Below are 12,986 nucleotides of genomic sequence, written 5' to 3'. Positions count from 1 at the left end.
CCGAGATAGATATCGACAACCAATCTCAAGATGAGCGCTGTGATAGCGCCTGAACTTTGTTGGCGAGACGAGAAAGCGTAAAGAATGTCTACACGATTCATTTCTTGCGAAAGGGGCAAATGAGTTAGAAATGGTCACCCGTTCGGCGCGAAGCGGGCAGGCCTATAGGCACGCCAGGTGCCGCTCTGTCAGGCGATGTCGTAATTTCTGTTGCATACGGAAGTGTGTGGGAGATTTTGGCAAAAACCAGCTTCTGCTGTAAAATATAATGAGAAAAAAAAAAGAGATCACCAGCACTTTATACGAGGAAGCAGGCGTGATTCTTTATTACGTTGCCACTTGACGTCTTTTCCAGTCCATATCGTTATCATCGCCACTGTTCTCACTGCGAGTTGCGGATTACTTGATCACCGTCATTATTTTCCTTTTGTAAGCCTAACGGGCTCAGCGTATTTCTTCTCTCAATTACCAGCGTATTTCTCGCTACCTTTTAGTAGGAGGCGGATGAAAGAAAGGGAGGAAGCAACGATGTTTACCGGAAGAGCGTCTCGTTGGCTACTCTACGCTGGGGGGGGGGGGGGGGGGGGGCACAGATAAAGGGCACAAGAAGATGAGCGAGAGCGGAAGACGGAAAAACGCGATGAATTCACGCGTCACTCGGCAGTGAGTAATGCCCCTAAATTAACAGTGAGGCGAGACGAGCGCCACACTGTGCCGAGTGAAATCGCGCATTTTTTCTGTTCGCGTGCTTTATTTTGATCCGCGTCGTGCGGTAAATTGAGTGGCCCTTATGTACACGCCGATAAAGTTTAGTAAGCAACGTATTACGGGCGCGTTCACTGAATACTGCCCTTTCCAGGAAGAAGCGCGCTGCTGGACCAGCTGATGAGAAACAATGTGTTCAATGGAGCTGGTTGGTTCATCTGTAGAATAAAAGCAGGAACAGTGCTACACAGGACGAGCGAGTAAAGAGCACAGGACAGAGCGCTGACTAGCAACCAAATGCGTAACGCAGTTCCTGTTTTTATTCTAATGATGAGAAGCATTGACGGGGTTAGTCGCGCACGGCGGAAACGCGGTAACTGCAATGGTATGTTTTGGTGGCAATGACAAGGGGAAATCGCATTGGTGTCTTCAGGAAATTATGCCCATTGTCTGCATCCTGTGAGGTGGCCGCGTGACAGAGCGACAGCTGTACTTTACATAATTGGCAATTGCGCACTGCTAATCGTAAGGCACTTAGTTTTAATGTTACCAAGCCTTTGCAAAAAGTTTTTGTTCTAACAAAATTATGCGGATCCCACGCACTGTGGGATTCGGTGTAAGTGAAGCTTTCTGTGAAGTTCACGTTGACTGACGATACTTGGCGGTGATGATCACGGCGAATGTGTAAGTTCATCAGCGTTTATAGTGCAATACTAGAGTAGTGATTTGATATTAAATGTTACTTGCGCGCACCACTTGTGTTTGTGTATACGTATACTACACAGAACGCACAGCGAGACGTCTTTGCTTGAGGCGTTGGTGCGCGCCATATTTTACAACCTGCGAGAAGTTAGTACTGTCATTGCCTCACACGCCGCAACGCATCGGTCAGAAATTTCAAAACTTTACTTAAATTATGGGGCTTTACGTGACAAGCCCACAATCTAATTAAGAAGCGCGCATGCGGCAGTGGGGAACTCCGTTTTAATTTTGACCGCCTAGGATTCCTTAGCGCGCACCTAAATATACGAGTACACGAGCGTTACTTGCATTTCGCCCCCGTCGAAGTGTGGCTTCCGTGGTCGGATTCGAACCCGCGACCTCAAGTAACGCCACAGCCACAAAGCTACCGCGGCGGTTACCGAAGTGTTCATTTTATAGGCGGACGCTTCCGTATACTGCCATCTAAACGCTGCGGTGATTTATCGCGGGTTTGAGTCTGCGTGCCCTGTACGTCAGTTGTCCGCTTGAGCAATTTGCTCAACGGTAATGAGATGGCCGATAGTGCAGCAACGCGCGCCCTCAGCAATGGCCTGCGAACTGTGGTGCCATTCTCCAGACCGGACATCACATGCCTCCTGTCGGAATTATAATTAGGAGTGCGACGAGAAGATACTGGGCCCAGCCAGACGCTCGTCACGTCCGCCTTAAAAGGCTGGATCCCAATATGAAATTTCCTATTCTGCGTGGAATTCCACGCCCTCATACATGCCTGATGCACAGACTGCGATTAGGCGTCGCCTTCACGCGGAAATATTTGCACATTATTGGACGGACCGACTTCCCGGACTGTTCAGTGTGTGGCGCTGTAGAGACTATAGAACATGTACTCGTGGTGTGCCCTGAGTATGCGCGCGAAAGACTGACAATGGCAGATACCTTGAGACATTTACACAATGGACCACTGCCTTGCTAGGCGCATGGCCACAGAGTTGGCAGACGACAGAGACAATGCGTGCTCTTTCACGTTTCCTAGGTGACACGGGCCTGGACTCATGCCTGTGACACCAGTTGTGTAATGTGTCCTTCACCTCGTTCCTCCCATTATCATCCCCCATTGTGACCCTTTTTCTTCCCCTCTTCCCCTTCCCTTACGTAGAGTAGCAGGCTAGATGCTCCATTATCCGGCCGACCTCCCTACATTTTCCAGTCATTAAAATACTTCTTCTTCTTCTTGCACGGCGGTTATTTTTTCAGAAATGGTAGAAAGGCACCGCAGTATACCTTGTATTTAAATTTGTCCAGTTTGTCCGCAACTGCTCTCGTGTCTACTAGTAGCGTTTCCTATCCTTGGTGTACCCTTGACACACGGGCAAAAGTTTTTGACACACGGGCAAAAGTGCAAAAGTCCTTTGCAGTAAACCCCATTTTGTTACTCTGAAGTACCCTTTGCAGAAAGCAGTGGCGCCTTTAGACCGGCAGTGCAAAGATGTAAGATATATATTCTGCCTTTTTGAGATCACGTACACATATATTTTTCATTTAGTTAGCTCAAATGAGCAATATTTATATTAATTAGAATATTCTCGCGATCACAAAATCAGCCAATGGCTGCTGTGGGTCCAGCTGCTTGCTATGACGTTGTATGACGACATATTCCATTGGTAATCATTCAGCTGGCTAGATCAGTGTAAAAAAAAATGTAATAAATGCACTTGTGTTTGTATGCACTACTCTTGTTCCTTTTCCAAAGGACACGTTTGAGACCCCACCAACGCATACCTCAGTCTTCCCTGTTGAACTTTGGCTGCGATGTCCGCGACTCCTCTGACCATTCCTCGCATGTAAGCATTCTGAACTCTACATGCGATTGCCACTCAACGCATTCATCTAAGCGTCCTAATATCAGCCACGTGGATCATTTGCATCCTAGCCTTCTTTATTTAGTTTCGACTCGGTAGAGTATACGAGTTCGTCTCGTACATTCTTGCTACGTAAACTTAGCCCTTCAGCTTGACTGGTATCTCCTTGTTGCAAATGACTTCGCAAGTGCTACTTTATTTAGGTGCATCATGCTTAAAATCAGCTAAACCAAAATGTCCACTATAACAGCCACGTCGTCACACAGCCTATATGTGAGCCGAGTACAGGATTGTCTCGCGTCGTTAACCTCAGCTGCGGGTCTCCTCAGCCGCCTCCCCTCCGGAAGACGGTGGTTGCAGCATACATAAATCATCGGAGCCAACGGTGCTCAGTCTGGTTGCGAGATAGGGATCGACGCTCTCGTGTGCCAAGCAGGTGCACGGTCCGCGAAGCGAATCGGTGTGTGCGATCTTCCTTCCACGCCAACCTTGCGAGCGACTGCCACCAGGCACCCTCGGATGACGCATGGATGAGACATATGCACATAGTGACATCATCAGCGACCTATGTACTATACTGGTCCAGTTGAATCGGAGTTGTTTACATTGGAGCAGTCATCAACAACTTTCATCCAAGGTAATAAGTAGCCGTTCTGTTATGTATGTTGTCAATGCGTAATATATTTCGCGTTCGGCTTGGTCGCGGCTGAGAACGTCAATCCCGGGCTGGTACGCGTCAATGTGTTTCCCATCGCTGGAAGCCGCCGAAATGTACTGAGTTGAATACGCCATTAATTTTAGAGTTGGTTGAGCCTCAGAAACGAAAACAACAAACACAGAAAGGGTATGCCGTAGAATACGATGGATTTGAAGCTGTTTGGAAAAGGATCGTCGGGCATTGTAGTCAGGTTTCTTTCTCTTTAACGACAAAGACCACATTATATATAAGGGAAGGGGAATTATCAAAATAAGAAAGCTTAGCGTGACGACCGGAAAGCACGTCAGACACACAAAAAAAAGAAAGAAGAAAGAAAGAAAAGGAAAGCAGTGCAGAAATTTGCAAAAAATGAGAAAGAAAGACAAGAACTGTTTCTTTTGAACAAGATGAGGAGCTATGAAGTAACAGAAGAAACGCAATTAGAACATCCGGCGGTAGGCAAAGGGCTATGGCGTTGCGTTTCTGACCTCGAGGTCGCAGGTTCGATTCCGGCCACGACGACCGCAATTCGACTGGGGCGAAATGCGACCACGCTCGTTTATAACATATAGACTAAGGTTCGGGCGAAGGTTAAAGAAGCACAGGGGGTAATAATTAATCGGGAGTCCTCCACTACGGCGTGCCTCATGATCAGGTTGTGATTTGCACTTAAAATGCATAATTTATTTTTGTCAGCATTGCCATTTGTTGGGCGTGTTGGTAAACTGACTTGGAAAGCATATTTAGCGCTAGCGAACAAAGGCAGAAGGGAGACGACACGACAAGCGCATTGTGGCGTCGTCTCCCTTCTGTCCTTGTTCGCTAGCGCTAAATATGCTTTCCAATAAGTTTTTTTTTTTTGTCGCACGCATTTAACGTTATGATTGTTCACTTTACCGATGCCGAGTTTTATAGACAATGCACACATTTTCGGCATTTCTCCCATTTTAATCGCAATACTGCATTTGGTGTCCAGCGACTCTGCAAAACATCCTTTCAAAACACGTCTTGCGCCAAGAGCAAGAAATCTTCCTCGATAGCGCGCAAGCGCTTTAGACGTCATCTGCGACATGCCTCTTCGTTCTCGCGCGACAAGATAAACTATTGTATCTGCTCAGGGCAGGATACAGACAAATAATTTCTGAACAAGTGCATTGTATTCAGCCAACGACAGATTTTTTTATTTTTTTAGGAGAGTCAGGGAGTTGCACACAGGCTATGAAAAGCTTTCGACGAGCAGTTCCCTCTCGAAGAATTATCAGCGCTATTTTTGCTCGGTCTGCGACGCCTGATCACGTATCGCCGCGTGCACGAGGCAGTCGCGAGGACTGTGCAGGATTTTCGGAGCCCACTTGTTTACAGTCCCTGCGCAGACCAGCGGTTCAGCCGCAGCCGAACAATGCGCTGACCACTAGCCACGAGACCGCCACCGTCAGCATTATGACGTTTTCGCGCTCGGAGTGAAAACGCGAGGGCCGCATGTGTGTATCCCTGGTAAGAGATAATGAATCACTGGCCGCTAGCCAGGGAAACATAGGAGCGCCACGCGCGTCAGCTTCCCGTGGCACGTTTCGTGTCTAAAAAAAGCGCACTCGTTACGCAGCCGAACCCGTTATCACTTCACAAGTCCCTCCTTCCGAGGAGCGTGGGCGTCGGGTCTATCGTGACTGCGCCGGGAATGGTTTCAGATGTAGAAGGGCGGTTTTCTTCCCTAGCTTTAATCTAATATCATCACTCATTGCACGTATAGGAACCATAAGGCTATATTTACGCCATAGTGTTAAGGAATGCGTCTCGCGGAAAGTCCGGCGTCTTCGTCCAGCGCCCAACGTCGGACGTTGTTTCGGCAAAAAGGGAAGAAAATGGAAACAAATTCCAGCCACCCATACCCAGGCCATCGATGCGACGCAAGGAGTTTACCGAACTAATCGAATTTCGCAAGCTAAGATACGTGGAAAAATGGTAAACTACGACATACACACAACCTGCAGACATGATAGCTCTCGGATTGCAATTTGACTATGCTCGAAAACATAATTCTGTTACGTGAAAACTCAAAAAGCCTTTTCAAGCGCTTCTACAATTCACAGACCGGCCACGGCGTCCGCCATTTGAGCACGCCGGCGCGTGGATGTCTCGGGGGCCACGAAGCGGCGAGCCGGGTTCCTTGCAATACCTCCAGCTGGCGCTCGCCTCAAGAGGCCAAGCAAGAGGCCGTGTTTCGACCATAAAGCCCACCTTCGAGCATAGCGTTCGCGGCCAGCGTTTCCCGGTAAACATTAGGGTTACATACGCTCCATTTGCCGGGAAGCGTGAGAAGCAGTCAGGGAACTGAATGCTGTCGCGTTCCACTCTTATTGGCGAAGCTTAAGCGGGCTCCAAATTTTTCTTCTCACAATATTTGAATTTCCATCTTCCTTGTCTCTAAATATAGTCATCACCAGAAGTCGCGTTTTCTCTGCCGTCGTTATGCTATCTTCGAGAATAAAGCTAGATACTCTAATAAAGGCGTTTCGTCACCCGTACACAGTATAAGGTGATCGAATATCCTACCTTATTGCATATTCTTCTATATTTGATAAGGCGAATGAGTACCGTACCTTTCGGCCCCGAGTCTTTTGTTTGCAATGTGCCAACATTGTACACACGCGCTGTGGTTGTTTAGTGGCTTTGACGTTTTACGCAGCCAAGCACGAGGTCGCGGCCGGATCAAATCCCGGCCGGGGTGGCCGCATTTCAATGGGGGGCGAAGTGCAAAAATGCCCGCGTACCGGTGCGCGCGTTAAAGAACCCCACATGGTCAAAATCCGGAGTCTCCCACTACGGCGTACCTCATAAGAAGATCGTGGTTTTAGCAAGTAAGAATGCAGAATTTAATCTTTAGCATTGTTCGTATATGTCGCCGGTTAATATACAAACCTGAATATTTAGCACCTGATACCACAGCTCGTTAGTATTGCAGTATATGCAGTGTTTTAGTATGTCGCTAGGGTGCAAGAAAGTATTCGAGAGTACTAAAGAAGCGCGCATTGCAGAAACGAAAGATTTGACAACCGGAGTAAAAGGTGGTATAGAGACCTTCGTCGGGGGCGCCGTGGCCAGTTCCGTGGTCCTGCTTTCTTTTAATATTTGCGAATCCTCCTGAACTTTTCTTACCGTGGCTGCCGCTGTCTTGTCAGTCAGCTCATACCTAAAAGCAAAAGTTTAATTACTTATTCAATGGCGGGATCGAACCTCGGTTCCCCAGCACACACGTTCAGGTACCCTTGCGAATAAGCCAGTTGGCATCCTCTCTCGTGGCCCGATGGTTACAACCATTATAGAGGCCACAATCGCCCATGTACTTCTACTGTGCCAGTGCACCGTTAACTATAGCTCCTTTAAATAATCGCCGCATGCGTCACATTGCGTAGCACGGGTGCGCGAAAGAGAGCCCGTTCGTGCACGCGTCAGGTTTCTTTACGTCAAAGGCGCAACAATGAAATGGTCAAATTAATAGCATTTGATTGACCGCTGCACGAAAGCTTCGTTTCACATAGATTCTAAGATGCGGGTTTCGATTTGCATAATTTATTTTTCTTATCTTTCTTTTCTTCTTTCTTTCCCTCTCTTCTTTTTCATTATTGTTTTTTTTTTCTTTTTTAGGAAACATGGCGCACGGTTGCCGCGGTCGCATTGTAAAGGTCGAGGTTCGATAGCAAGATTTAGCCAGCGTTGTTCAACCCTCAGCTCGCGCGAGTAAAAGTGTTGCCATTTGGGGCAAACATCGACATGCGTAACCTACTTTCGAGCACACAGCCCAAATTTCGCTGACCACAGTTTCTCTACGGAAAGAATAGCCTCGGAAACCGTGGTGTTTCGCAAACTAAAATATTTTGGCCGCTAGAGGATGCTAACTGGCTTATTCACAAGGGTAGGCTGGACGGGGATGCATTTTGGTTAGCAGCGCGACGATCTGCATGGGAAATAATAGAAGTGACAGGAAATCAGCGATCTTTCCTGTCACTTCTTTCACTTCCCATTTAGATCGCCGCGCTGCTAACGAAAGATTACTTATTCGGCTTGTTATTCCGCAAACCGCAAGAACCTGCAGCGAATCTAGCCACGATTTTCTCGTACGAATTAACATGTGATGCGATCGCCTTCGTTGCTGGTAACACCTGTAACGCTCTGCCGGCACTGCCGGTGAGGTGAATGGCACGTGATTGAGATGCATTATGTCACGCGTGAAGCTTTTCTTAGGAAAAAGAAAGGAGGGTGCTAATGCTAGTGGAACGCATGCGCGATTGGTATAAAACCTGGCTGCGTTGCCTTGCCGCGGTTCAGTCGGTTCAGTACGGCGGTCACCACCAGTGGAAGCGCCGATCCGAGACACTACCTTTGACTTGAACGCATTGATGCATCGTCGTGAGTGTGGTAAGTACACTTAATTGCCAAGTTCATCGGCGTATCGTAGGTAGTATGTAGAGATTACGAAGCAACGCTGGGTTTTCATTCTCCGTGGGGTCTGGACGCTGAGCTTGAGGCTGTTGTGGCTCCCTCTTCACGTATGCTGCGACGCTGAAATGGATAGTGTACCGGGCGGTTATTGGAGGTTTAGCATCGCCAACACTACAAGGCGTCGTAGTGAATAGCTACTAATTATTTTGACCAGCTGTGACCAAGACGTGCATCTAAAATGTACGCGATGGTTTTGCGTTCAGTCCCCATCGGAATTCGTCAGCCAAGGCCGACAGGCGAACCCTAGACTTCGTGCTCAGCAGCCGAATGTCGTAGGCCCTGAGCCGCAATGGCCTATAATCTACTATGCGGAGACCCTGTAGGTCTGGCTTACATCTAGTGCACTTTGCTGCCTGACTCGATTTTATAGCAGAAATTTCGCAGCCAGAAGCTATGTTAGGCGTACAACGTTTCAATTATACGTTCCATATAGGATCCTACTTTGATTTCTTTTGGACATGATGTATTTCATGAAATAAGTCGCTATAATTAATCCTACAAAAATGAAAAGGACAGGGTGCGAATATTCCAGATCTCGAATAGTTCTGTTTCGAGCCGAAGTATCTGCGTTAAGAATTCGGCCTCTGGAGTGCTTACTTTATACGCCACTGATAACTTTCATTGCTTGACCGTTACTGACGGGAGAAGAGCGGTGCATATGTGGTGACTGTGGCTTAAGTACCACGCATTGCAATTCGAACAATAACCAATTATTCCTGAAACTTCTTTTCTGTACCCGAAGGGCACAGCCGCATGCATGAGGCTGGGGAGCAATCACGTTTGCACAATCTCCCGTGCCTTTAGCAAGGATATGCATACCTGGGGCGGCTTGCACGAACATTTAATGATGAAAATAACGAGTTTAAGAACGCGTTCCTAAATTTTCCATAGGCAACGCCTAGTCCACACAAGAACACGTCCTTAAATTTGTCATTATTTTCGTTATTAAATGTTCGTGCAAGCCGCCCTTGGTTTCGTTCACAGCCCGCAGATCCCGACTGAAGACCGCGGCGGCCGCGCATTTCGGGGGGCGAAATGCAAGGACGCTCAATATGAGGGCACATTAATGTAATTGGTCAAAATTATTCCGGATCGAGTCCCCTACTACGGAGTGACTTGTATACATAACGTGGTTGTGGCACGTAAAACCCCAGAATTTAATCTTTGCTGATGTGCAAACTAACGTTAGAGGAAGAGCAGGATGATGCAGTTGGCTGCAGGCGGGTCTAGCCTTAGCGCGGCCTTTCAGAACTTCAGAAACCGCGAATCACAGGTGCGTTGTTCAGTGCGTCTTCATTCAAAGCGCATCGTGAGACAAGCGAACAAGGCGACGCGCACAACCATGTGAAAAAGAACGCAAGGCTTCACGCGCCCGCCGACCCGCGTAAAATGCTTCGGCATACAATCCGAAGCGACGGGGTTTATTATTTTCAAAGCATTGGGGTTTATGGGCAGTGGAGGCAAAATAGACTTTAAGCAGGCAGAAATAACCAACCACGGGTTATCTGTTTGGTGGTTAAAAACAAGGAAAGAGTGAAATTTCCCCGTCCACTAAGTACAAAATATATCGCTAGTCACGGCCAGGTGGCGTGAGCTACGGCCCGATTTAAAGGGTTAAGCCTTATCCATCCATCCAGCCTAGAAGGCAGCCTATGCAACAGCTCTAGACACCCCCCCCCCCCCCCCCTCGGCTATAGTATCATCATCCCTGTAGCAATGTGACAGAACTATACCACAACGCCCCGGAATGAGTCTGCTAAACGTTGTCAATCACAATCTGTTCACATCACTTGTTTTCAACACTTCAGCCTGAGCCAGAACACGTACCGCCCGAATATCCAGTGCCCTCGTGGAAACATCTTTTACTTTAGCAAGTGAGGCGTCTCGACACTGAAGCGCTTCGAAGAATTTCGTACGCGAATCACTGTAGCTTGCGGCACAGAAGAAAAAGGTACGCGCGTAGGATTATCGCGTAGCTGGGTTATGAAGGTCTAGTCAGTCGGATAATCTAGTCATTCGTTGAGAGATGCATTGGAAAGAAGAAAAAGAAAAGCGTGAAGATTAATGCTCAAGACTGGGTCTGATCAACGGAAATTCGACCTGGGCCTAACTTCGCACTGTGAGAAAAATACTGGAGTGTCATGTGAATGTATGGCAAAGCGACACGCAATAACAGGACTGGTGACTTGCAAGTAATTTCACTGTTGTAAGTTAGCATCAATGCTATATTCGTTTGCCTTATTTGTCCGTGTTTCCATAGGTGATTCTGTCGCGCTGGTCTTCAGCACAACAAATGGGTCAGTCTCGCAGCGTGGCAGTCCGTCGTTGCTACGGTTCTTTCCTAAACTGAAACATGCGGACCATGAAGTCTGGCTTTCTAAATGCATGCAAAGTGCCATCCAGGCTCATGCATATTTTCGTAAACTCCTGTAGCTTTCGGAAATAACAGATCCAGCTGTGTCCTCTAGAAACTGTTTCGTTGCTATACATGTGTTCGTTCAACTTGTTTCAAGCCAGGCATGGTCTATTTCTCTTCTTTTGCTTTTCGTTCACGGCTGCGCGTTCGACTATAGTCAACGCTGAATGCGGTAGCTGTCATTCACCGACCCGCTCCCAGCACGCACGCACGTACACACGCACACACACACACATTTCGAACGCTTGAATGTGGGTCAGTGGGTTCAACAAGGCAATTCGCATGGCAAAAAGTAAAATATACGAGCCTCCTGATGTACTTCACGTTAAAGACAATTTCCCAAGTTGGCTTCTTCGCATACGTCTGTCACCCGAAACCAGGAAGTTCGACAGCAGCTTCCTTGAACCGTCACTTACAGTACGTAGATTGACTGCAGTAGAGGCGCTTCTTTGCATGCGCTTTGTTTCTTCTTTTTTTAATCACGATAGCAGTTAGGCCTTCACTTCAACTTAACTTCACCTTCATCATATCCCAGTGAAAACGATTCGTCCGTAGGGCATTCGAATCTTGTTCCAATATCCGTGCACCGTTTCGGATACAAATGGGACATCCACCAGACTGAATATCCTACCGCAGACGCCCCAAGGATATCGCACATGGCCAATGTTTCAGATAGTCTACCGCGGGTGTCCCAGGGATATCGCATATGGCCCTTTTTTGGCATACTGCGCGAGTGTTTGTTCTCGAAGAGACTTTGTCCGAGCTTCCCCGTAATAGAATTGTATTCTTCCATGTTCGAATTACAAACATAAGCTATCGTGTCTGCAACTCGTGTGTACGTTGTAATTTACAAATTTTTCTGGCTCGATGCACTTTGAGAACTTTATTTAGTTCAATAAGCCACTTGCGCTTGGCGGAAGGCCCAGAAGAATGAGGCATATGCCGCACTTCCGCACGCGTGCGTGCATGCGTATAACGTGTGCACGCAGCGTGCATACTTCATGATGCGTAGGGGCTTCGCCCGTTGCATCTGCCGCACAGCGGTGTGCTGCGACCATAACACACATTGTGGCAAACACTGAAAAAGGCCTTAGCATATGTCCGTGAAATGTACTCGGCATGTCCCCATGATGTCCCTCGCGGACACGCAAGTGATGTCCGCAGGACCGCACGACACCGAAAGTGTAGCCAAATGGTCATGTGAGGGACGTCCTCAGGACGTATTCGGAAGATCCCCTGCAGTATCCTTGTCCTGGCAGTGGATATCTATTGCAAATCCATAGGACGTTATCACTGGGGCAATACTGTAGTTATACGGCGAAGACAAACAACTACGGGGGTGATGATCTCTATTCGCGGCTGCAAATACAGTTGCCAAGTCTGTTTAAGCTAATCTGCCTTTAAATCTATTGCAATCAAGCATTATTATGCTTGCTCTTTGTCTCTTCATTAAAACCTTCAAAACCATGATTTGATTATGAAGCGCACGTCGTATATATAGGAGGGACTCCGGATTAATTTTGACCACCAGGGGACCTTTAATTAGCCCTCAATGCAAGGGGCACGGGCGTTTTTGCATTTCGTCCCAATCGAAATGCCGACGCCGGGATTTGATCCCGCGACCTCATGCTTAGCAGCACAACACCATAGCCGCTAATTAAGCCGCTGTGGCGGGTACACAATTACCTATGCCTGTAATCACCCCGGCTCCATCAATCTTTCCTGATTTTTCTTTTTCACGCAAACCAAATGAGACGGAAGCTCAGTTTTCGGCTTTGCCCAGTAAATTTCGAGCTCTATATAAGTTTGTGCTCCGAGTGCCTGCTGACCGCTTCTCACATAGGTCAATAGCTTTATTGGACGGCAATCGAAAACTTCTGCGCATGGTTTGCTGTTGAGCGCCATTGAGGCTTTGGTTGCAGGCTTTGGATGCTGCGTCCAAAAAGGACTCGGAATGAAAATACTCGTGTACTGAGATAGGTGCAGTTCAAGTGACAAATCCCGCAGTTTTCCGCTGTGCGACGCCTGTCATAGCGCCAATAATTATAAGGGGTACAAGCACAGCGTGCAGTTTCTGGCACTGATT

The 12,986-nt window shown here is 47.7% G+C and overlaps 1 protein-coding gene across 1 annotated transcript in view; it reads left to right on the top strand.

Annotated features, from left to right (window-relative positions):
* The first annotated feature begins 8,262 nt into the window (after positions 1-8,262).
* LOC135911326 (supervillin-like) overlaps positions 8,263-12,986 on the top strand; it is a 174,012-nt gene continuing 169,288 nt past the window's right edge. Inside the window, exon 1 of the mRNA XM_065443552.2 lies at positions 8,263-8,400. Within this exon, the coding sequence (XP_065299624.2) occupies positions 8,382-8,400 (19 nt within the window). The 5' untranslated portion in view covers positions 8,263-8,381. The remainder of the gene's footprint in view (positions 8,401-12,986) is intronic.

The sequence above is a fragment of the Dermacentor albipictus genome, chromosome 1 (assembly GCF_038994185.2).
Source record: "Dermacentor albipictus isolate Rhodes 1998 colony chromosome 1, USDA_Dalb.pri_finalv2, whole genome shotgun sequence".
Classification (NCBI taxonomy): Eukaryota; Metazoa; Arthropoda; class Arachnida; order Ixodida; family Ixodidae; genus Dermacentor; species Dermacentor albipictus.
This window is presented reverse-complemented; position numbering and strand designations above follow the sequence as displayed.